This window comes from Scophthalmus maximus, chromosome 17 (genome assembly GCF_022379125.1).
Source record: "Scophthalmus maximus strain ysfricsl-2021 chromosome 17, ASM2237912v1, whole genome shotgun sequence".
NCBI classification, from domain to species: domain Eukaryota; kingdom Metazoa; phylum Chordata; class Actinopteri; order Pleuronectiformes; family Scophthalmidae; genus Scophthalmus; species Scophthalmus maximus.
The window spans coordinates 20,100,001-20,125,000 of record NC_061531.1 but is presented as its reverse complement, the minus strand read 5'-3'; the positions used below and the strand labels follow the sequence as shown (position 1 = coordinate 20,125,000).

The 25,000-nt window shown below is 46.8% G+C and overlaps 4 protein-coding genes across 5 annotated transcripts in view; 3 read left to right on the top strand and 1 right to left on the bottom strand.

Moving 5' to 3' along the window:
* LOC118289079 (calpain-15-like) overlaps positions 1-8,780 on the top strand; it is a 10,889-nt gene extending 2,109 nt beyond the window's left edge. Inside the window, exons 3-13 of the mRNA XM_035615771.2 lie at positions 1,526-2,612; positions 2,795-3,003; positions 3,402-3,585; positions 3,674-3,897; positions 3,983-4,108; positions 4,639-4,791; positions 4,981-5,142; positions 5,254-5,474; positions 5,624-5,769; positions 6,161-6,339; positions 7,897-8,780. Coding sequence (XP_035471664.2) covers positions 1,526-2,612; positions 2,795-3,003; positions 3,402-3,585; positions 3,674-3,897; positions 3,983-4,108; positions 4,639-4,791; positions 4,981-5,142; positions 5,254-5,474; positions 5,624-5,769; positions 6,161-6,339; positions 7,897-8,074 — 2,869 coding nt within the window. The 3' untranslated portion in view covers positions 8,075-8,780. The remainder of the gene's footprint in view (positions 1-1,525; positions 2,613-2,794; positions 3,004-3,401; positions 3,586-3,673; positions 3,898-3,982; positions 4,109-4,638; positions 4,792-4,980; positions 5,143-5,253; positions 5,475-5,623; positions 5,770-6,160; positions 6,340-7,896) is intronic.
* A 224-nt stretch (positions 8,781-9,004) lies between these two features.
* Positions 9,005-11,354, bottom strand: mettl23 (methyltransferase like 23). 2 transcript variants are annotated; one of them, XM_035615970.2, is made up of 5 exons: positions 11,151-11,354; positions 10,039-10,143; positions 9,697-9,934; positions 9,508-9,592; positions 9,005-9,273 (listed from the first exon to the last, which is right to left on the bottom strand). In XM_035615970.2, the coding sequence occupies exons 1-5, from the start codon at positions 11,223-11,225 to the stop codon at positions 9,123-9,125; spliced, it is 654 nt and encodes a 217-aa protein (XP_035471863.1). In that variant the 5' UTR covers positions 11,226-11,354; the 3' UTR covers positions 9,005-9,122. The 2 variants fall into 2 exon arrangements, with proteins under 2 accessions (XP_035471863.1, XP_035471862.1); XM_035615969.2 differs by having other exon boundaries at positions 11,099-11,333.
* Positions 11,355-11,489: 135 nt separating this feature from the next.
* Positions 11,490-17,618, top strand: jmjd6 (jumonji domain containing 6, arginine demethylase and lysine hydroxylase). Its single transcript, XM_035615888.2, has 6 exons — positions 11,490-11,941; positions 12,841-13,229; positions 13,511-13,797; positions 15,013-15,148; positions 15,426-15,561; positions 16,220-17,618. The coding sequence occupies exons 1-6, from the start codon at positions 11,813-11,815 to the stop codon at positions 16,349-16,351; spliced, it is 1,209 nt and encodes a 402-aa protein (XP_035471781.1). The 5' UTR covers positions 11,490-11,812; the 3' UTR covers positions 16,352-17,618.
* A 572-nt stretch (positions 17,619-18,190) lies between these two features.
* The window catches only part of si:ch73-366l1.5 (FILIA-N KH-like domain-containing protein), a 17,663-nt gene continuing 10,853 nt past the window's right edge, over positions 18,191-25,000 (top strand). Inside the window, exons 1-2 of the mRNA XM_035615891.2 lie at positions 18,191-18,538; positions 24,913-25,000. The exon at positions 24,913-25,000 is cut by the window's right edge and continues 819 nt beyond it. Coding sequence (XP_035471784.2) covers positions 18,320-18,538; positions 24,913-25,000 — 307 coding nt within the window. The 5' untranslated portion in view covers positions 18,191-18,319. The remainder of the gene's footprint in view (positions 18,539-24,912) is intronic.

Here is a 25,000-nt window from a genome sequence, read left to right as displayed (position 1 = left end):
TGCTGGTCAACACCACCGCTGCCGTCTGCCTGGAACGATGGTTTCTACTTGTGAGGAATCCAGCTGCCTCTCACGGTTGTCGACTTTTTATTTCACGAAAACATGAAGAAGAAGAAAAGAGTCCAAAGTCCCAAAGTCTCATTTTAAAACTCTCAGAAGCTGAAGAAGAGTCATTGATGCTATCGGATGCTACAGAGCAGCCGGAGGCTGCACAGAGAGATGGAGTGAAGAAGAGGCAGTGAAGGGCGCGTGTGGAGGTCAAGACGAGACGACCTTCAGACGGAGCTGCAGGTCACGTGACTGCAGAGGAGCTGACGCAGGAGGTGGAGTCCACATCAGGACGTAACACCACCTGCAGCCTCATCACCAGACAGCCGAGGGACCGAGTGTGTGTGTGTGTGTGTGTGTGTGTGTGTGTGTGTGTACAGAAAGATGGAAGGGAGGCAGACATCCTGCACACACACACACACACACACACTGATTGTCTGAAGGTTCTGGTTGGATCCCTGACTGTTTGTCCAAGTGTCCTTGAATGAGCTCGAGTCTTTATCTGCGTTTATGTTCGTTCATGTGAAAACTTTTATTTGTGTTTTCTTGTCCGATACCGATAAAAATCGTCAGAGGTCGGTCGGCCTGTAGGTATGAAGGTAAAAAGGCAAACATCCCACATGACAAACAAATATAAGACAAGAAGATAAATCAGCAAAATGATGATGACGGTTTCAGCTGTTGACGACATGTTAAACGTCAGTAAGGGCTAAAAATATTTCACGCCGCTCCCCTTTAATAGAGCGAAGGACGAGTGTTATATTTAATTTATATTCTTCAGTCGGCGTCATGAATTTTTCATGAATCGGTCGATAAAAAGTGAACCTCACCCTTCCTGAGTATTGTCCAATTGTCCGCTTATGAATTATTACTGTAACCGGGTCTAATATTCTGTCTGTGATCTGACCAGAGTGACGTCCGTTCACCAGGCTCGGTGTCAGCAGCGGGTCGAGTTGCACGCTGACAGGAAATGTAGTGAAATCCCTGGTGATGGGACGATGAGACGATGGTCTGGAAAATCAAACGTGAGCTTGGAAAAGGGAATTGAGATCCGCAGAGCAACTCGTCTGAGGAGCAGAGATCGAACCCTGGAAGAAGAAATGAATGAGTCCAGGTGGAGCTGCGTGTGCTGGAAGCTTCAGGCTCGACTCCAAGCTGCTTCTGAAAGTGGGCCAGCCTCGTCCGGGACGTCCCACTGGGTCCTTGGGTCCCAACTGCTCCCCGGAGACCACGGCACATAATCTGGGCCTCCGAGCACCAACAGGGACCAGAACCTCCGATGTGTTGCAGACGGACGGAACCTTCTGCACATGTTCAGTGTCTGTGAGGCTCCAGTTCTGTGAGAATAAAACATCAGTGTGACTTCCTGTAGGGGAGCTGATTATTTGTCTGACAGTTGTGTCTGAAGTGATGTGGTTATGGGATGTATTCCTGTATCAGCTCTCTAGTCTTATTGTCTCTTGTGTTTTCCCGGCAGCTTCTCTTCGGGTTCGATGCCCATGCAGCAGAGTCAGTGGGCTTGTGTCTGCTGTACCTTCCTGAACGCAGCCAGCGCCCCCCGCTGCTCCATCTGCGAAGCCCCCCGGCGACGGTCCGACGTGATGTGGCCCGGGACCGGCAGGGGTGAAGCTCGCTGGTCCTGCCCACGCTGTACGCTGGCAAACCCCCCCGACAGCCTGACCTGCTCTCTCTGCAGCTACACCGGGACGCCGGAGCGACGCCGGGACCGGTCGGGAGACCAGCTCCGCCCCCGGGACTCGTCCGGAGACCAGCCCCGACCCCGGCGCTCCAGCAGCTGCTCTGGCCCCCTGAGGCCTCTGTGGACTGAGCCACGCCGGCAGCAGAACGGGAAACCGCCCGGAGACGCTGGCGAACGTAGCCTGGCCTGGGAATGTGTGAGGTGCACTCTGCAGAACACCCCGACCTCCATGTCCTGCTCGGCCTGTGGCGGGCCACGCAAACTGTCTCTCCCCCAAATCCCCGCTGACGTCTTACACGTGCCTGATGTCTGCAACCAAACAGGAACGCACCAACCTGAACCTTCAGCGGCGGCACATTCGCTTTCCACATCGGCCAGAGGAGAGTATTTACCTGTGGAGACTTCCTATCCGAACGCAGACTCCTCATCAGGTCAGAACCATCCGGTTCCCTGCAGCCGCAGAGAGGTGCCGCCTCCAGATGTTTGCCTCAGTCAGGCACATAACGTCAGTCCTTCTCCTTCGACCCTGTCGGCCCCGCCGGAGCTCCTGCCCGGCCGCCGCCTCAGCATCCTCAAAGAGGAACTGTCGCCGCTGTCTCCTGCACCTGAAGCCTCCGGGTCGTTCCCCCCCTGCGTGGTCTCCGTCAGCAGGATGGAGGAGTGGGCGTGTCCGGCGTGCACTCTCATCAACAAGCTGGAAGCCAAACACTGCCTGGCCTGCCACACGCCGCAGCCGCACGCCACGCGACTCCAACCGGCCGCCGCCCAGAGGAGGAAGGAGAGCGTCCTGGTGGAGACGCTGCGCCAGAGCGATGAGGGACAGGCCAAGGAACTGTGGGAGAACATCGTCCGCTTCTGCAGGGAGGTGGGTGCACGATCAATCAACCAACCAATCAATCAATCAATCATTCAATCAATCAACCAACCAATCAATCAATCAATCAATCAATCAATCAACCAACCAATCAATCAATCAACCAACCAACCAACAACCAACCGGTCAGTCTGGACTTGACTCCTCTGACCTGTTCCAAACGATTCTTTCAGAACGTGGTGACGTTCGTGGACGACAGTTTCCCTCCCAGTCCAAAGTCCGTCGGCTTCCCGCCGGACGACGGCGTCCAGCATCGGGTCAAAAAGTGGCTCCGCCCCCAAGAGATCAGCTGCAGCAGCTTCAGAGACCGCGCGGTGAAGTGGTCCGTGTTTCGAACGCTTCGCGCTTCCGACATCCTGCAGGGACTTCTGGGTAACTGCTGGTGAGGAGAAAACAACGTTATTAATAGAATGGTTTGTGATGTGAGGGCATATGAAATGTTGACAGGTCACCAGGTAACGCAGTGATTGGGTAAAAGCTCGCGAACTCTATCCAAGAGTTTTGGACGAGTGGGCGGAGCCAAAGGGTGAGGGAGGAATGGTCTGCTGAGGTAGGACAGTGGAATGTAATGTATTGGTTTGGTAAAGATTAGAACGTGATAAAGGTTCTTTGACGGACTTTATACTGAATTAGTTTTGTGGTTTTGGAGTCTGATGTCTGACCAGTGAAAATCTGTTGGAAGGTTCATGAACAGGTCGAAGGGATTTTACACCACAACATGATAAAAGACTGAGACTGAACGTAACCCAGCGCAGAACTTCTTCTCTGCTGCTCCGGCAGGTTCCTGAGTGCCCTGGCGGTTCTGGCCGAACGTCCCGAGCTGGTGGAGAAAGTGATGGTGACCCGCTCGCTGTGCGCAGAGGGAGCCTATCAGGTGCGTCTGTGCAAGGACGGCTCGTGGACTACGGTGCTGGTGGACGACATGCTGCCGTGCGACGACAACGGACACCTCCTCTTCTCGCAGGTGAAGCGTTTGTGGCGTCTAGACCTTTGTAGGAATGAATAAGGAGGATGTGAGTCGTACCTGAAAAGACGTGTGGTCTCCTCTCCAGGCTCAGAGGAAGCAGCTCTGGGTAGCTCTGATAGAAAAAGCTCTGGCAAAGCTCCACGGCTCCTACTTCGCGCTGCAGGCCGGCCGCGCCATCGAGGGCCTGTCCACGCTGACCGGGGCCCCCTGCGAGTCGCTGGCCCTCCAGCTCAGTGCCACCAACCCCAAGGAGGAGCCCATCGACACGGACCTCATCTGGGCCAAAATGCTGAGCTCCAAAGAGGCGGGGTGAGTCGTCAGGAACAGGTAGAGGACGTTTTTGTTTGTCTTCATATTTTCACACCGGTCCTAACTCTCTCTGTGCTGCTGCTAGTTTCCTGATGGGGGCGTCGTGTGGCGGCGGCAACATGAAGGTGGACGACGCTCAGTACGAGTGTCTTGGTTTACGTCCACGACATGCATACTCTGTCCTGGACGTGCGCGACGTGGAGGCTCACAGGTGAGGACTGAAGAGAGTATCAGTCCAACAGAGGACAGGGCGGTTGGTACAGTTGGTTTACAGATTTAGTGTTTCTACCTTCTGATTGAGTGTGCAGCCCACTGCCTGCCCATTTTCACATCGTGTTCCGTTCACGTCGATGACCAGATGCATCATGAGCGTAATTGTTCACATACTCGCTGTGTAACTAGACATGTTACTGCAGTATTCCACCAGAGGGCGCCACAGAACTCAGCTTGCATTCTGCTTAATATTCTGTGAAAAGAAACATGGCGTCACTGGAGGAGGTCAGGCCGTGGTCACTGCTGACATCATGGTAGAAAAACTGACTGTGGCACCATCCATGACGATACGCCCTTAAATCAATGACGGCGTGATAATGGCGAGTATCTGCCTTTTCCTGCCCCTACAGTTCATGTGTGTATTGCACCTTGCGGACACGTAGTGACAATTCTAAACGGACGAAGGATACGTGATGCGTACGAGTACGTGTAGTTAAAAGTAAGAACATCTGCGGCCTCCTCCTTCAGATTACTGCAGCTGCGGAACCCGTGGGGTCGGTTCTCCTGGACCGGACCCTGGGCAGACGACTGGCCAGACTGGCCTCCGCACCTGAAGAGGGAGCTGTGCGCCCAGCGAGCGGAGGACGGATTGTTCTGGATGGACTTCTGGGATTTCATCAGGTAGATCAGGGATATCTCTTAAATCAGTTGATTGGATCACACGTCCATCAGAAGCATTTAAAGATGGTCGACATGGCGGCTCCTCTGAAGTGAAGCCAAATCCTCTACATCGCCCCCTGGTGTCGGCCCCCTCCATGTTAGCAGATGGAACCGTAAAGTGCCTGATGTGTGTGTGTTTGTCCCGGGCAGGTACTTTGACTCAGTGGACATCTGTAAGATTCACTCCGACTGGCAGGAACTCCGGGTTCCGGGTGTTTTCCCCCGAGGGGCCGACGTCCCGGTGACGGCGGTGTCCGTGACGGTGCTGGAGAGGACGGCTGTGGAGCTGGCGTTGTTCCAGCAGGGCAGCAGGTTAGTTCCACATCCTCCACATCCAAGACCATTCACAAGTAAAATAACGAAGGATCAATATTAAAGAACCACGGACACGTTGAAGGACTTGTGTCTCCCGTGTTCCCTCAGGCGCTGGGACACGGCGGAGAGCCACCTGCTGGATCTGTGTGTGCTGGTGTTCCGCGCCGCCTACGACACGTCCGGGACGCTGACGCTGGGTCGCCTGTTGGCTCACAGCCGCCGCTCGGTGAGGAGGTTCGTGGGCTGCGACGTCATGCTGGAGCCGGGCGAATACGCCGTGCTCTGCTGCGCCTTCAACCACTGGCACGGCCCCGTCGCCGAGGGGACGAGTAAGTGACACGTGGACTGAGAAGGAGGCTGATTTCATTTTTTGTCTTCCGTACTCTCCACCCTGTCTGACGACGTCTCAAACGTTTACTCTCGAGCTCGTCAGTAAAGTGAAGATGATTCCCAGTAAATCATCCGAGTGTGTTTTCAGTGAGCGGCGGCGGAGCTGATCTGCCTGGTTACACGCTGGCGGTCTACAGCTCCAGGCTGGTGATGGTGGAGCAGGTCACCGCCTCCAACACCACCATCGCCGACGCCATCATCCAGCTGACGGAGACCAAAGGAGAGAGACATGAGGTAACGCTGCAGTCACTTCACCTTCGTTGCTTTGTTCCTCTGATAATTCACCAGGTGACCAAGTTGTATTTGTCGGGGGACTTTCTGTCCTGACTCTCAGAGTGTGTTTATGAAGTTGGTCCTTTGTCCTAAATGTACTGAGACAGAGACAGAGCGTTTCTATGGAGACAGACATTCTGTCTGTGAGAGGATGACATGTGATTCTCAGAGTTAAACACATCACTTTGACTGGGATAGGCAGGTTTTTTGGGACCTCATGCACTGACCACTTGTTGATATGTGTAACAATCGAGAAATCTCCTCAATATATTATAGCTCTTGTAATAAATACTTCTGCTGAAAACATCCACTGTCGGATTTGTGTGTGTGTGTGTATGTGTGTGTGTGTCAGGGTCGGGAGGGGATGACCTGTTACTACCTGACCCACGGCTGGGCGGGGCTTATCGTCATGGTGGAGAACAGACACCCTCGACATCACCTGCACGTGTCCTGCGACTGCAGCGACAGCTTCAACGTGGTGTCGACACGCAGCTGCCTGAAAACCATCGACAGCATCCCTCCTCTGCACAGGTTATTATATACAGTCTGATCGTCTTTATATACAGTCAGTGATCGTCTTTATATACAGTCACTGATCGTCTTCATATACAGTCTGATCATCTTTATATACAGTCACTGATTGTCTTTATATACAGTCTGATCATCTTTATATACAGTCACTGATCGTCTTTATATACAGTCAGTGATCGTCTTTATATACAGTCTGATCATCTTTATATACAGTCTGATCATCTTTATATACAGTCTCTGATTGTCTTTATATACAGTCTCTGATCGTCTTCATATACAGTCTGATCATCTTTATATACAGTCTCTGATTGTCTTTATATACAGTCAGTGATCGTCTTTATATACAGTCTGATCATCTTTATATACAGTCTCTGATCGTCTTTATATACAGTCAGTGATCGTCTTTATATACAGTCAGTGATCGTCTTTATATACAGTCGCCAATCGTCTTTATATACAGTCAGTGATCGTCTTTATATACAGTCAGTGATCGTCTTTATATACAGTCTCTGATCGTCTCTGATCGTCTTTATATACAGTCACTGATCGTCTTTATATACAGTCAGTGATCATCTTTATATACAGTCTCTGATCGTCTCTGATCGTCTTTATATACAGTCAGTGATCGTCTTTATATACAGTCTCTGATCGTCTTTATATACAGTCACTGATCATCTTTATATACAGTCACTGATCATCTTTATATACAGTCAGTGATCGTCTTTATATACAGTCTCTGATCGTCTCTGATCGTCTTTATATACAGTCACTGATCGTCTTTATATACAGTCAGTGATCATCTTTATATACAGTCTCTGATCGTCTCTGATCGTCTTTATATACAGTCAGTGATCGTCTTTATATACAGTCTCTGATCGTCTTTATATACAGTCACTGATCATCTTTATATACAGTCACTGATCATCTTTATATACAGTCAGTGATCGTCTTTATATACAGTCAGTGATCGTCTTTATATACAGTCACTGATCGTCTTTATATACAGTCAGTGATCATCTTTATATACAGTCTCTGATCGTCTCTGATCGTCTTTATATACAGTCAGTGATCATCTCTATATACAGTCAGTGATCGTCTTTATATACAGTCAGTGATCGTCTTTATATACAGTCAGTGATCGTCTTTATATACAGTCAGTGATCGTCTTTATATACAGTCACTGATCGTCTTTATATACAGTCAGTGATCGTCTTTATATACAGTCAGTGATCGTCTTTATATACAGTCACTGATCGTCTTTATATACAGTCACTGATCGTCTTTATATACAGTCAGTGATCATCTTTATATACAGTCAGTGATCGTCTTTATATACAGTCAGTGATCATCTTTATATACAGTCAGTGATCGTCTTTATATACAGTCACTGATCGTCTTTATATACAGTCAGTGATCGTCTTTATATACAGACTCTGATTATCTTTATATACACTCTCTGATGGGACAGATGTGATATATAACATGTTTTTTTAAGTATTATAATTATAGAAGATGTTTTTTTAAGTATTATAATTATAGAAGATGTTTTCCTCTCAGACAGGTGCTGGTGGTTTTGTCTCAGCTGGAGGGAAACGCTGGATTCTCCATCACTCACCGATTGGCTCATCGTAAAGCCGTCCAGGCGTCTCTGGGGAACTGGAGTCCGTCCAAGGTGACGCACAGTCCGGATCTGAGCCCGGAGACGGCAGGTCTGCACCGGCCGCGTCCGGTCTGACCGCCGTCAGGACGCCGGGTCAGGACACCGGGTCAGGACACGTTTGTACGGAGGCAGCTTCTTCAACCGGACGGGAAAATGTCCCAGAAAAGTTGGATGTTCTTTTTATACAAAGAGACAAAGACCGACAGATGTTGATTTTTGGAACTGATACGATGTTAAGGAGTCAAAAGTATAAAAATGTATTACAAAGAGAATTGGCAATAATTCCTGATAACGTCTTTATCAAAGCCTTATGACAGAGTGAGAACATTTGTTTTTCTGACGGCGAATCCTTTCAGGCCACAGGTGAGAAGATTCACCTGCGTCGACACGAGGAGGAAACACACGTGATGCACTTTACAGCCTCCATCGTCATCACTGGATCTTCATCTCTGTTGCCAGATGAGGAGATGTTATCATCTGAAACAGATTTCTGACCTGCAGGACGTTTGAATAAAGTCTTTTACTTTCAAGTCGTCGCATCTGCACTTTATGAACTTCATGATGCTGGATTCTCCTGCTGTTTTAAACCTGGACACATATTTTATTCTCATGAATCTAAAACTAGCGTCATGTTGTCAGAGAGAAGATAAAAAAACCCAACAACTATGCAAACGTTTGATCAATTACAATGTGTGTCGCTCTTTATTTATATCTTTAGTTGTGATTTGTCTAATTTTACATTTTCTGTCTGTTCAGCCAATGAAAATAAAAAGATTGTTGCCACTGATTCAACTTTTAATTGTGTTGCCGGGTTAAAATTTCCAGACGAATCCTAGTTTCGTTGTAAAACCTTCAAACTTTATTGCTCAACTCAAAAGCAATTTTCAAACAGAGGGAACAGTGTCAACAGATATTGAAAAAGAGCAAATATGTGAAATTAAGATTATAAACAAAAGATGAAGAAATAAATAAATGATGAAAAAAAATGAATAATTCAACGACAGGTTGCGATTAAAACATTTTAATGAGTTAAACCACTTTTTTAATAAACATGTAAAAGGTCAAAAAGATTCCTCTTCCTGTTAGTTCCCCCTGGTCCGTCGCCTGGGGAACATTTAGTCCGTTACACTGTGATGATCATCATGTGGACACTGTGGCTGCCCGGCAGACTCGATCCACTCGCCTCACGTTGATCAGCATCACATTCTTCCAGCGGAACGTCAACACACTTCATCTTCCACCTGCGGAGCAACGGCTCGATCGACCAATCAGCACTGAGACAGGAAGACGAAGAGGAAGTGGAGGAGGAAGAGGAAAGGGTCAGTGACAACCAGCTCAAGTAAAACAACAACTTCCAGGTTTTTTTTGCATTTTGTTAAACTTTACTGTTCTATGAGCCACATTCTGTTGGAATAATCGTCGTAATAAAATCGTCGCTACCGTCTCCAAACACCATTTTCCACAAGCCCACAGGCCGTCGTCGCCATAGCAACGAAGCGCAGCTTCACCTTCTCTCCTGATACGTGGTCCAGAACTGAGCTCGGGGGTTTTTCCTCAGAAGAAACGCGACTGTCACGAGAATGTCTTCGAAATCTGGAACATATTTGAAACGTTCAGTTATTTTAGTGACATTGTTTATTATAGTGTACGTCGTTTTGCACTGTGTCCATTTGATGTTTTCATATAGTAAAACCGACCTCGAGGCTCGTAGAACACGTCTGACCCCAGGATGACGTCCAGCGGTGGGAGCAGCACCAGGTCCGGGGACACCTGCCCCCAGGTGAGACCCAGCACCTCCACGTCCCGGAGGCCGTTGGCTTCACAGCTGCGCCTGCAGTTGTCCAGACACAGAGGAGACCCGGCGCTGTCTGACAGGATCACCTTCGCCCCGCACCTCGCCGCCACCACGCCTGGGAGACTCACACCTGCACCGAGCTGAGGAGAGGAGAGAGAGACGTACTATACTATACTGTACTGTACTGTACACCGAGCTGCTGCATGCACAAGCACGAAGATCTGGAATGTAAACGTGTTCCCACCTCCAGCACGGTCTTGTCTCTCAGCTTGTCCCTCCGTGTCCACAGATACTGAGCCAGCACCACGGCACAGGGCCACACGTACATCCCATACTGAGGATCCAGAACCTGAGACAGACGTGATAATAAAACACAACAGCACATTCAGCAAGTCTCACTCATGAAACCCTCAATGTACAAGACCGCTTCAAGATATTAAAAAAAGTTTAGCAATACTTCTAATCTGCTGAAATCGACATATCCATTTGATTTATTCTGCAGCCTCTTGTTGATTGGTCCATGAGCTCGTCAGCTTCTGTGCTGTGTTGTGATTGGTGGACGAGAAGAGGCTGTGAAGGGATGTGAATCCAAACTAAACTTAACATTAATACACTTCCTTGGCACTGGATGTATGCCGAATTGAAGAGAACACCCAAACGTATCGTATTACTATGATTTAAAAAAAAAATTAGCAGCTAAATGCAACTTTTGTACCAATTCTTGCTTTAAATCTGCCACTTTAACATGCACATACGGATATAAGTTCAAATCCTATTTAAAGTAAAACATGTTTGTGTACGGGATGTATGCCGAATTGAAGAGAAGACCGAAACGTATCGTGTGAAAATCGATTTCTCATTTATAGCAGGTAAATGCCTCTTTTATGCAACATTTTGCCTTAAATAAGCATTTTTAACGGTGGACATACGGAGACATACCGGATATAGGTTCAAATTATATTTAAAGTAAAACATGTTTATGTACGGGAAGTATGCCGAATTGAAGAGAAGACCCAAACGTATCGTATTAAAATCTGTTTCTTATTTTTAGCAGCAAACCCCCCCCCACACTTATATACCATATATTTAAATTTGGGTTATTTGATATAACCCTGATGTTTTATGAACACAACACATGACCAAGACACCAGCTACTTTAAGTGACTATCTGAAGTCAGTTTGATGTTTGTGTATATAAGGATCATGATGATGTAATAATAAAGTAGCACTTTGAGATTGCTTTTAGCAAGGAAAAGCGCTCTATAAATGAAATGTTTTATTATTACTATCAAAGTCGAACACACCTCGGGTATCGACACACACAGAGACTCTTTGTTCCTCTTGTTGTCCTCAAACCTGAAAACCTTTAAAGCGACGCTCGGTTTCTCGTCGCCTGTGTGATCCATCTCTGAGACGTGGGTTCATCGACATCTATTGCTCCGATGATAAAATATTAATAACAACTACTTCTAATGTATTACGCATGTTGTTATCATATCCCCGCAGGCCACCATACCTACTTCCTGTCTACTTCCGCACCGACACACGCCACAAGACGGACTAGAAGGACGGCGGGCTGACAGCCAATCAAATCTACGCACATGTCTGGCGGGAAGGCTTATTCCATTTCCGAACCAATCACTGTTGTGCTCTCCCAGCCGCTGAAGCCAATTAGCTTTCTACCCTGCCACGAGGGGGCGGGCACGGCTCTGGGCTGAGCATTGTGAGGTCGGTCAGCGTTAGCTAGCTGCTCTTCATCAGCTGTTTATCAAAGTGTGCGGGCCGACCGAGTCTTCTTCTCTCTGTTGGTGGAGATTAGACGACTAGTTGAACTCATTGCCCGACTCTTGGTTCCGTTGTCTTCCTCCTACACAGTGAAGCGGACAAGTGTGTGAGAACACAGCGCAGCTAGCCGGGTAGCAGCGCATGCTAAGTGGATGTTTTTGTGTGGTAGCCCCGGGTTAGCTCGGTAGCTAAAGCTGAGCAGCGATCAAAAACAAACCTCACCCAAGAGGAGAATGAACCATAAGAGTAAAAAGAGGATTAAAGAGGCGAAGCGGAGCGCCAGGCCCGAGCTGAAGGACTCGTTAGACTGGATCAAACACGGCTACCACGAGACCTTCGACCTGTCGCACCGCAGCGTCAAGGTAACGTGTCAACGTAGCATCGGAGGCTAAGCTAACAGGGCTAACGGGGCTAACAGGTGGCGGCGGTGCAGCTCGTCACGTAGACGCCGAGTGACTGACAGACAGATTGTGTTGTGACCCAGTTATACTTTCATGTCTTGGCCCCTGTGAACTTCTTTAAATTCATATTTAACATGGAAGGAACAATAATTCAATAAGAATAAAGATTAGAGTTAAAGAGTCAGAGTAAACAGGCAAGGTGTTTATATATATATATATAAACGTGTGTGTGTGTGTAATTATATAAGATTCTCTTTTTTTGTTGAATTGGGCGATTGAAATAACATTTGTAAATGTTTCATGTGTTGATTTGATAAGTGAAGATCAGATAAACCTTTATTCGTCCTACAATGGGGACATTTGGGCATTACAGCAGCAAAGTGGACAGAAGAAATATAATTATATAAATACTATATACAGAGCAGTAGCAATCAGTCAGGAGAATAAACAGCTGTTCTCTCCCCAGATATACTGTAAATATAAAGAAGAAATTGTTGGACGGACATTTTCTCCTTTCCCATGGCCAAGGATGCTCCGGTGCTTCCTACACTGAAGGAGATAAGACAGGAAGCACAGGAGCTCCTTTTCCCTCTTATTATGGCAGCCGCCAAAAAATTATAACAACCAGTATGAACATGAAAAGATAACGACAGCTCATATACGGTCACCTGACTGTTCTCAGGTAGACGCGAAACACCTGAACCGTGGTGTCGGGTCAACAGTATGTGTGAGGCCTCAGGTCATGAAAGAGATTTAATATAATAATGGAATCTTTCTTTATCCACATGGGACAGAAAAATGGATTTTTGGAATGCTTGTAGAACAGGACACTGATGTGTGTGTGTGTGTGTGTGTTACAGGACAACGTGGAGCGTGCGGACGCCCTCCACCTCAGCCCCGACGAGTTCATCCGGCGCTTCGAGCGGCCCTACAAGCCCGTCGTCCTGCTCAACTGCCAGGAGACCTGGCCCGCGCGGGACAAGTGGACCCTGGAGCGCCTCAAGCGGAAGTACCGCAACCAGAAGTTTAAGTGCGGGGAGGACAACGACGGCTACTCGGTGAAGATGAAGATGAAGTACTACATGGAGTACCTGGAGAGCACCCGGGACGACAGCCCGCTCTACATCTTCGACAGCAGCTACGGGGAACACGCCAAGCGGCGGAAGCTGCTGGAGGACTACCAGGTGCCCGTCTTCTTCAGGGATGACCTCTTCCAGTTCGCCGGAGAGAAACGCCGACCACCGTACAGGTCCGTCAACATCCGACACCAACAAACCTTTTTAATCCTTGGTATTAGTGGGAGTTTTGTTTTCACGTCTCTATTCAAGAGTGTCCCTGAATTCCAATATACCTCGGAACTCTGAATTTAGGTTTATCGTTCCAGTATAATCACGGAACCTCCAAGCTTTCAAACAGAATCACCTCCCCGACTTCCGGCCTCGGAGATCCGAGTTCGACAGCATGAGGTCTTGTCAAAAACCATCAACCAATAGCATGTCAGATATGAAGCTGGTTCTATCTCCGCCACAGGTGGTTTGTGATGGGTCCTGCTCGCTCGGGCACGGGCATCCACATCGACCCGCTGGGCACCAGTGCGTGGAACGCCCTGGTCCAGGGCCACAAGCGCTGGTGTCTGTTCCCCACCAACACGCCACGAGAGCTGATCAAAGTGACCCGGGAGGACGGGGGCAACCAGCAGGACGAGGCCATCACCTGGTTCAATGTGGTGTACCCGCGCACGCAGCAGCCCAACTGGCCCCCGGAGTTCACGCCGCTCGAGATCCTCCAGAAACCCGGGGAGACGGTTTTCGTGCCTGGTCAGTGAAGACTTGATTTTTTAAAATCTGAATCGTCCACTTGTCTCCATCATATATTTCCAACTGTGTGAGCTGATGATGAGACTATGTGGGACACCCGTGGATTAATATCTACCCGGCACGTGAAGATATGATTTATTAGATAGTGACTGATTTCGTCAGCTGGAGAGAAAAATTATTTTTTATTCTTTAATGAAAACAACCTCCGTCCAGATGTTTTAGAAATAATCTGAATCGGGGGGAATTCAAATACATTTGAAAAGAATTACGTGTCATGTCAAATTCATTTGAACTTGATTATTGATTAACTAAAAAAATCATACATGACATGACATTGCTGGTGTAAACAGGAAGTAGATTGTCTCCTCTGCAGCTGGTTGCCTAGTAACAGCGATGGTGAAGAGTAAGAGCTGGAACTGTTACTGACAGGAAGTGTTAAAGACGTTGAGTCGTGACTGATAAGAACCAATCAGAGAAGAAACGGGGCCGTTTGTCCTTGTCCTGCTTTACCAGCCGGCCAATCAGACAGCAGCATTGTTCCAGGGACAGAGTAGCTCAGCACCTGCGTGACTTGACGGTTTAGATGACGATGTATGACAACGTGCAGGGAACCGGACGTGGCCTAGATTCACATAATGCCAAAAGAGCTGCTGGTGACAAGGAAGGATTAAAGCCTCAGCTGCTCGTCGGCTTCGCTCCAGCACTCAGACTCACCTGTCACCTGAGGGGCTGTCAGACTGTAGGTCAGAGAGGAGGGATGAGTAAGAGCTCGGCTCTATGATTTACTGTGGAACCAGGACATGTAGGTGCGGCTCTATACGTGAATATGAAATCTGAAATAAACAGGAAATTGGTGCGGAGAGGTTAGAATAGGTGTAACATGTGATGTACGAATGAGAACGTACAAACGAGACTGTACGAACGAACGAGGACGAACAAACTAGTGTTTAATGTAGGTGTAATGTGACGTACGAAAGAGAATGAACAAGAGAGAATGAACGAAATCGTACAAATACACACGAACGAAAGAGAACAAATGAACGAGAACGTAAGCAAAGAACGTGCGAACGAGAACAAACAACCCGGAATTTAATAAAGGTATAACGTGACGTACGAATGTAGATGAACGAGAACGACCGAAGCTTCCTATATCCAGTCTTTGTATGTATTTCACTTCCCCCCTGATGTTAATGGTAACTAGCTGTGTGTCTGCAGGCGGCTGGTGGCACGTCGTTCTGAACCTGGACACGGCGATCGCTGTCACTCAGAACTTTGCCAGCACAACCAACTTCCCCATCGTGTGGCACAAGACGGTCCGAGGACGACCCAAGCTCTCCAGGAAGTGGTACCGGTAAGGATGGGTGTCATAGCGACCCGCAGGGTCCTTTTCTGTAAACTGCCCAGTTACAGTTTACGTAGACGTGTTGTTCACTGCAGAACAGATTTGTGGGTGTGTGTGTGTGTGTGTGTGTGTGTGTGTGTGTGTGTGTGTGTGTGTGTGTGTGTGTGTGTGTGTGTGTGTGTGTGTGTGTGTGTGTGTGTGTGAGTGAGTGTGTGTGAGTGAGTGAGTGAGTGAGTGAAATGTAAATGTAAATGTAAAATGTTTTTCCTGACGCGTTGTGTTGCAGCGTCCTGAAGCAGGAACGACCCGACCTGGCCGCGCTGGCGGACAAAGTTGACCTGCAGGAGTCAACAGGAATTGCATCGGACAGCTCCAGTGACTCTTCATCATCCTCCTCCAGCTCGTCAGACTCCAACTCTGACGTATGTGTCACACACAAACACACACACACTGAGAGATCTGCATATATTAATGTCTGGTATTTTGGTATTAACGTGCCGATCGAGGAGAGTTTGCAACGTGTGAACCAGAATGTTGCTGTGAATGTTCTGGCTGTTGAGTTCCATCACTCGGGAACTGAACGGCAGATTGTGACGATACTTCCTGGTTCAGTTGACTCTAGTTTTACATGGAGGTCGGGTCCACCTCATGGAACTTTATTTAACTCTTTTATGAACACATAGTTATGGACAATATATTAAATTTGTGTGAATAAGTAATTCTGAATATTACTCACTGGAGCTTTAACATCTGTAACCCAATATTTTGGTCCGGGCTGAAATTTCATGTTCAACTCATGGAGACAAACTTGCTCTAAATGTTTTATTTATTTATTTTTTACAGTGAGCTCAGGTGGCAAATATGTAAAGGGGGGCGGGGCAGTTAATAGAAAGTGGACATGGTGTCTTCTGTGTGTGCGTGTGTGCGTGTGTGCGTGCGTGCGTGCGTGCGTGTGTGGTCGACAGGATTGTGAACACAATGTTCCGCTCATGGTCAGGATCACTCCTGTCAGCCAACAGGTGTTTAACATGTGTGTCCCATTGCGCTGCACCCCCCCCCCCCCCCCCCCCCCCCCCGCAGGCGGAGTCGGGCTCTGAAGGCGACGCCATGTCCCACCGCCGCAAGAAGAGACGCACCTGCGGGACGACGGCCAACGGAGACACCAGCGGCCAGGACGACTGCGTCAGCAAGGAGAGGAGCTCGTCGCGGTGACCTCTGACCTCCGACCCGATTATCTGTTCACATGAACCATATTAAAATGTAACAGGTGGTCAAGGTCGCACCACAGCAGTGGGTGGAAATCCTCAAATTCTGTCCCTTTTTAAATTATTATTTGCGTTATACTGAATAATATGATCCTTCTGAGTCATATTGTCAGTTTTGGTCTCAAAGCAACAGTCGACTTCGCTGCTGATCTATAAAATTACACTGTCAGTTTTTAATCCAACAAACAGAAGAGATGCATGAAGCGTTAGCGGGGGAACTATGTTCAGCGCTGGATGAATCCACGTTTATTATGATTCTGAGTCTGCCAAACTACCAAGATATGAAGCCGAGCTAGTCGAGCTTTAGCTTAGCAGAGTAGCAGCGAGCGGCTGGGGCAGCTTCCGTTTGGTTTAGCCGCTTTTTAAATTAATGTGCGAAAGTGTGATTTCCTTTTTTTTACGTAAATCATTAAAGTGGTAAAGGTGTTTTTCTTCATAAGGTTTATATCAATGATCTTTTATCCAAAACTGTTTTCCATCCACTTGACCCAGATTTTTATCTGGATCAATCACACAATCTCTCTCACTTACAGAATCAAAAGATAATCGAGGCTCCGCCCCTTCGTCCGACTGTGGCGTCACTGAGACACATTTATCAGATGACGAAGCAGAAGAAATATGTCTGAAATTTAAAGGATTATAAGATTTTCTAGGAAACATAAAAGAAGAAAATAAAAATAGAAAGAAAACCCCCAGAAATATTTAAAATGAATTCATATATGATATGAATCAGATCCGATCATATGTGTGTGTGTGATCGAGTATTTTCCTCCACAGTAAACTGAGGAATAATCCGACCAGAGGAAGCTCACAGGAGAACGATCCCTGATCAATTTTTAAGATTATTTAGATTCTCGCCGCAGAGGCGGAGCTTCGCTAAAAATTAAATCCTTTAAAATCAGGTGTGAAGTTTAACAGACATTGTGTTTGTGTGTTCAATCTGTGGCTTTAGACTCAAAGTGCCTATAAAGACTGTGGTCGGCCTGCGAGGTCACATGGTGCCTTCCACCAGCCTCTTGGCTCCGCCCCCCGATCTGAAGTGACCTGGGACACGTGTGTGTGTGTGTGTGTGTGTGTGTGTGTGTGTGTGTGTGTGTGTGTGTGTGTGTGTGTGTGTGTGTGTGTGTGTGTGTGTGTGTGTGTGTGAGAATGAGGCATCTGTCTGCCGTGATGATGTTAATTCTGTTGCTCAATAAAAATCTTTTCTAATCTTCTGACGCGTCTCATTTTCTCTTCATTATAAATCAAGTGAGAAGTTGTTTTCTCACAGACTTCGAAAGAAACGACCAGTGGAGTCGCCCCCTGCTGGCCAGTACAGAGAATACAGTTTTGTTGCACTTTGCTTCACTTTCCACAAACAAAGTGTGATTCTTGTTTTCTGGCGGCATCTGGTGGTAAAGTTGCAAACCGCAACCAACTGAGCGTCCGACTGGGGACACTTTATGGTGACGCACCGGCGGTCCCATGCCACATGTTAGGTTCAACAACTGTATTCAACACGACGAAGAAACATGGAGACTCACGCAGGTCGGGTCCACCTCATGGAACTATATTTTACTCAAATATGAACATAGTTATGGACATAAGTTATTCTGAATATTACACACTGTAGCTTTAAATTTGACCTTTTAATTAGCTTTTACATCTTTAAACTATTATTGTTTTATTCTGAAAGGTAACTTGTAATATTTGTATATCCCGTTTTAATTTGAAGTAAAGGCGGATGTTCTGTGTGTGTGTGTGTGTGTGTGTGTGTGTGTTGTCAGCTGTTGTGAGGTTAGAGAGTGTGTGTGGAGGCGGGACGAGGCTCAGTGTGTGTGTGACTACAGTCGGACCAACACACACACACACACACACTCTTCTGACAACAAACTTCCAGCATTTTAAAAACCCTTTTCATCCACAAACCTCCGTCATGGATCTGGACCCGACGCTCGTCATCCCCGCGATCCTCTTCACCGTCGTGGCCATTTACTTCGCCACTTCGCTCCTCATCAAGAAGCCCGGCGCCGCCGCCTCCTCCAGCGGGAACAAGAAGCCTAGAGTCGGCTGCGGAGACGACGTCCCTCCGTCCAGAGCTCTGGGGGTGTGTCCGGCTGAGAAGCTCCGGGACGTCCCGCCCTGGCCGGTACCGGTGAGCTCCACCGACGTGATCAGTTCACTGATGTTGAGTCAGATATATAAAAATATATATAATATAAAACATCGATCTTGACGTGTTTGTACCACAGATGAAATAAAAGCACATAACTTAAAACGAAATCAGAAATTCAAATTTATTTACATATTTTAAAACTTTACAAAATACATTCAAATGTCCCATGTTGGCTGATTCAGTCAAAAGATGAAAACATAAAATGTTTTGTCCAATGCAGAAACGCGACCCAACTCCCATGTCTGCAAATAAATATTGGGATTTTTTCATTTCTATATGACCTCAGGCAATTACCTGAAAATAAATAATGTTATTGCAAAAAACGGACATTAATCCATTAATCAACCGGTCATGTATCTGATCATAATAGAAAAAAATGATTTCAAGTTTGTTCACTTCAGTTTATTACCATAAAAAAATAGTCTTGTATTGATTTGAACATTATATATGTAATGCATACCTGTGACAGTCACTCATTAAGGTTATTGTGAGTGATTATTATAGTTTATTTTATTGTAAATAATTATTCTTTCAGAAAATTCCAAACCAGCGCGTCTGAAAGGAAACTGAAAATCTGCGACAGTAGAGAAAGTTTTGATCCTTAAGAAGATATATATGTTTTATTTCAATATAGTTTTATATCTCTTTTTAAGGAGCTCTGCAAAGAAACAGTTCAACATTGTTTCCTGATGGTTCTTGTGTTGTTGGTCGCTCAGCAACAGAATGACCGTGAGCGCTGGGGGCGGGGCTGAAGGCTATGACGTCACATTTCTGCGAAAGTCCTGTGGCATCGTAAAAAAAAGCTTAGTCTGTTTATTGACCGTTTTGACACATTTATGGTACGTACAGACCCTCTACCTTATTTATTATGAAAAAAAGCCAGGAAATCTCAATTTTGACAAAATGGACCCTTTAATAAATGATTTGGTTATATATAACTGAGTTATCTACAGTCGCCGATTGTCTTTGAATACAGTCGCTGATGACGTTGATCTTTCATCAGTACGTTGGACTCTTCAGATATATCTCCATCTTCTGCTCGTGCAGCGCCTGGTTACTAGTTGCTGGTTGCTAGATGTTGCTTTGCCTGTGCACACACAGATGAGCCTCTTATGGAAATGGTTTTGTAGCTTGTGTTCGTCCTCCTGAAATATTTCAACATCTGATAATGTTGCATGGTCGTGTTCCAACATGCAAAGCAGGTCTGTGTGGGCGTGGTTGGTCTGTTGGATCCGTTGACCTTTGTCCACCTGGAGCCTAGGCCTTTAAAAAGCCTGAGGAATGTGTCCACCGCTGCTGGAACAAGCGACATGGATCCTATATATATTATATATATATATATAATATATATATCCTATATTTACTCCCGTGTTCACGGTGTCACATGTCGGACATGGACTGAGAGCTGGAGGTGGGCGTGTCGCCTCCAAAGCTTCACATGATGACGCTTGACAGCTGGGACGTCTTCTCGGCCTGATTCACCCTGAACACAACACCAGGCTGGACAAGTCTGACCGTCCCACAGTGTCTCTGACTGACTGTCTCTGACTGTCTCTGACTGTCTCTGACTGTCTCTGACTGTCTCTGACTGTCTCTGACTGTCCCTGAGTAAAGTCTCTGACTGGACCTAAATCCCTGATTCTGGGACCAGAATCCCTAAAGTAACCATCTGTCCCCAAGTTTCTTCAGGGTGAGTCTCTGTCTATCCCGACCCAGAGTGTCTTCATCCATCAGAAAGAATCAGATATGTATAGAGGGAAACTGAAAATGATTTGAAATTGACACGTTGTCCTCATCGTGGACGGACGAGCTGGAGGTTGAAGCTCCCACCCTGTGATTCCTGGATAGACTGAAGTGTCATAATTTCATCTCACTGTGAATCTGGGGTTGTGGATGTTTGTTGGTGGAATGCACCATGGGAGTTATTTTTATGTCCACAGGCTTCTTGTCAAGATATTTACCAAGATGGTGGATCATCTTTTGTCCCGGTGATTTCAACCGGGAGTTTTATCCAACTCATCTGAGCCAAATATAAACCAGGCCTTCGCCTTGAGTCACACCCTCTGATAAACCTCATCCCACACACACACTTCACTCCTCAGCTGTCTCGCTTGTAGCTGCTGCAGTGCATCATGGGACAGGTCGACGACATGAACGAGTTCCTCTGTGCAGCTGAAACACAGCGAGTCTTGTTGTTGTAACTGGAGCTGAACTTTACATTCGTTTTTTATTTACTTTTGTTTAAACAAGGTTTTAGTTTCTTTTTTATTTTGAGGAATTGACCAGTTTTAGTTTATGTTTGATTTACTTTAAGTCTCAGTCGTAGTTTTTCCAGTTTTTTTTTACAGGAAAGTCTTGATTGACTGAAGTGGAACAGGAAGAATTTTCCATGAATCCATTTCAGTTGCAGCTCAGTTTGGTTTTAGTTTGTGTTGTGTTGTTCATTGCAGATTTTATTTAGTTTAACTGACATTTATATTTTGTAATGGTCCCGTTTGGTGCGATGGTCCCGTTTGGTGCGATGGTCCCGTTTGGTGCGATGGTCCCGTGTGGTGTAATGGTCCCGTTTGGTGTAATGGTCCCGTGTGGTGTAATGGTCCCGTTTGGTGTAATGGTCCCGTGTGGTGTAATGGTCCCGTTTGGTGCGATGGTCCCGTTTGGTGTGATGGTCCCGTTTGGTGTAATGGTCCCGTTTGGTGTAATGGTCCCGTGTGGTGTAATGGTCCCGTTTGGTGCGATGGTCCCGTTTGGTGCGATGGTCCCGTTTGGTGTAATGGTCCCGTTTGGTGTAATGGTCCCGTTTGGTGCGATGGTCCCGTTTGGTGTGATGGTCCCGTGTGGTGTAATGGTCCCGTTTTGTGTAATGGTCCCGTGTGGTGTAATGGTCCCGTTTGGTGTAATGGTCCCGTGTGGTGTAATGGTCCCGTTTGGTGCGATGGTCCCGTTTGGTGTGATGGTCCCGTTTGGTGTAATGGTCCCGTTTTGTGTAATGGTCCCGTGTGGTGTAATGGTCCCGTTTGGTGTAATGGTCCCGTGTGGTGTAATGGTCCCGTTTGGTGTAATGGTCCCGTGTGGTGTAATGGTCCCGTTTGGTGCGATGGTCCCGTGTGGTGTAATGGTCCCGTTTGGTGTAATGGTCCCGTGTGGTGTAATGGTCCCGTTTGGTGTAATGGTCCCGTGTGGTGTAATGGTCCCGTTTGGTGCGATGGTCCCGTTTGGTGTGATGGTCCCGTTTGGTGTAATGGTCCCGTTTGGTGTAATGGTCCCGTGTGGTGTAATGGTCCCGTGTGGTGTAATGGTCCCGTTTGGTGCGATGGTCCCGTTTGGTGTGATGGTCCCGTTTGGTGTAATGGTCCCGTGTGGTGCGATGGTCCCGTTTGGTGCGATGGTCCCGTTTGGTGCGATGGTCCCGTTTGGTGCGATGGTCCCGTTTGGTGCGATGGTCCCGTTTGGTGCGATGGTCCCGTGTGGTGCGATGGTCCCGTTTGGTGCGATGGACCCATGTGGTGCGATGGTCCCGTTTGGTGCGATGGTCCCGTTTGGTGCGATGGTCCCGTTTGGTGCGATGGACCCATGTGGTGCGATGGTCCCGTGTGGTGCGATGGTCCCGTTTGGTGTAATGGACCCATGTGGTGCGATGGACCCGTTTGGTGCGATGGTCCCGTTTGGTGTAATGGTCCCGTTTGGTGCGATGGTCCCGTTTGGTGTAATGGACCCATGTGATGCGATGGTCCCGTTTGGTGTAATGGTCCCGTTTGGTGCGATGGTCCCGTTTGGTGTGATGGTCCCGTTTGGTGTAATGGTCCCGTTTGGTGCGATGGTCCCGTTTGGTGCGATGGACCCATGTGGTGCGATGGTCCCGTTTGGTGCGATGGTCCCGTTTGGTGCGATGGTCCCGTTTGGTGCGATGGTCCAGTGTGGTGTAATGGTCCCGTTTGGTGTAATGGTCCCGTTTGGTGTAATGGTCCCGTTTGGTGTGATGGTCCCGTTTGGTGCGATGGTCCCGTTTGGTGTAATGGTCCCGTTTGGTGCGATGGTCCCGTTTGGTGCGATGGTCCTGTGTGGTGTAATGGTCCCGTTTGGTGCGATGGACCCGTGTGGTGTAATGGTCCCGTTTGGTGCGATGGTCCTGTTTGGTGCGATGGTCCCGTTTGGACGGTTCCTCCCCCCTCGTGGGCTTTTTTCATCTGGTCTCTGAGAGTGTCATGTTTGTATTGGAAAACTAATCAGTCAAATCGGAAAGTATTTATTACAAAGAGCTCAATATATTAAGGAGATTTCTGGTTCACCCTGTCTCTGTCTCAGTACATTTAGGACAAAGGACAAACTCTACAACCACACTCAACATTCTAAGAGTCAGGAAAGATTTTTCCCAGACACTCTCATCTGAATTCTTTTCAGATTACTGAAGTAAGTTCCATGCAGCCACAACATTTGGACTTTCACAAATACATCCACAACATTTTCAATGCAAATATTTAAAAAGAGCGTTTTTACATGTTCAGCGTCTGTTCGTCAGCCGAGTCACTCACATGTTTTCTGCAGCGTCGGCTCCGACGCCTCCTTCAGGTTTTGAAGTTGAGCTCTTTGCTGATGCAGTGACTTTATTTCTGTCCGGTTCAAACTAAACTGGACAAGAGTGACTGACGCTGCTCGTGTCTGACAGGGAGCTGATGTGGATATTACCATGAATCTATTCACAAACAATAAGAAACCTCAGTGTGTCAGACGAGCTTTTCATTACTTAATATCTTGGGTTAGAATGATAGAGTTACGTAATCCATATATAACTATAATCTGATATATATTTTTTCAAAAATCATTTGGTCTCATTATATATAAATATATTCTTTTAAATTGGATTACATAATCCTGATTACATGTAATCTATTACGACCAGCTCTGTGCTCAAGTCACGTTCTTCATTTTTGTCAGCGTTTCTTCTCCAAGTTTGTTTCCAACGCACCTCAGACGAGTTTAAAGATTAACGATGAATTTGAATTTGATTAATAATCAGATTCAAACAGGTGGATGGAAACTGTTTTTGTTTTATGACTCAGATTCCTCATGTCATGTGAGATCATGTGACTTAGTTTTTGTTTCCTCAATTGGACCTTCCTGCTCACAGGTTGACAGATTTCCTGCCGTCAGTGTCCGAGTGCAGTCGGACTCCTTCACATGTATGTTCTTAACATGTTGCGCTGATCCTTGTTCTCCAGTTACAAACCGTCCGAGGCAGAAGAAGAAACAGAACCAACACAGTTCTGGTTTTATGAGGAATCAGTTTTCATCATGTGTTCTGAACGGTCTCCTCCTCCTCATTCTTTCTCCTTGTTTCTCCATATATGGAAACACACGAGTGAGTGAAGCAGCTGTTCTCTGTCCAGCACCGTCACATTCTACAATCTGGTTTGAATGGTGACATCGAGGCCCCGCCCACACACGCTCCTCTTTTAATCATGAAGATGATCGTATTCTGTCATTTGAATTCAGCGTCTCCTGATCCTGATTTAGAATCTTTGTTATCTTCATTTAATCGTTTTTAATCTCGTGATAATCTTAATTTAATATCTTATATTATTGATTTATTGATACAAACCTTGTACCAGCACTGACGATAACTGTGATATTATTAAAATAAATAAATATTGTCATCACATTAATACAAAATTTGTAATATCGTGTCTTGTTCACAAGAGACAAAAAACACCAATAACCAAAGTTAAAGATGAATATGACTGATTATATTACTATTATTATTGTTAATAGAATGATGACCTGACAGTGTGACAGACGTGTTTATGAAGCTCGTGTAGATTCTCGTCCTCCTCGTGAGCTCAGTGTCCAGTTGATCATCTGTTGACTCATTAGAGGATTTAGTGACTCAGCGTTTAGCGACTCGTTGTCTCTCGTTGAGCTTCAATACAGTCATCGTCATGTCTGATTGGATGTTTGACTGAGAACAGACCCTGACAACAGACCCTGACAACAGACACTGACAACAGACCCTGACAACAGACACTGACAACAGACACTGACAGGTGTCGGCGGACGCTGAAGAGGTTTTATTTGTCCTGGTGTCGGCAGCAGGCGTCCGTCGACCCTCGACACGCTGCTGCAGCTGACAGTCACTCACTCCGTCAGAGGTCAGGGGTCAAATAAAAATGGAAAATTAAAAAAAAAAAAATCCTCTTGTCAATTTTTAAATTCTCATCGATCTTTGACTCGAATGAACATTTTCTGGACGTGGACCTCAAACCAGAACCAGAACCAGCTGCTGTTGCTCAACTCAACTTTCTCTGTTTGGTAACTTATATTCTGTGTTCACTGATTTCAAACCTTCTGCCTTTCAGGATGTCCCAGAACCAGCACCAGCACCAGAACCTGTCCCAGAACCTGTCCCAGAACCTGTCCTGGAACCAGTCAAAGAACCAATCAAAG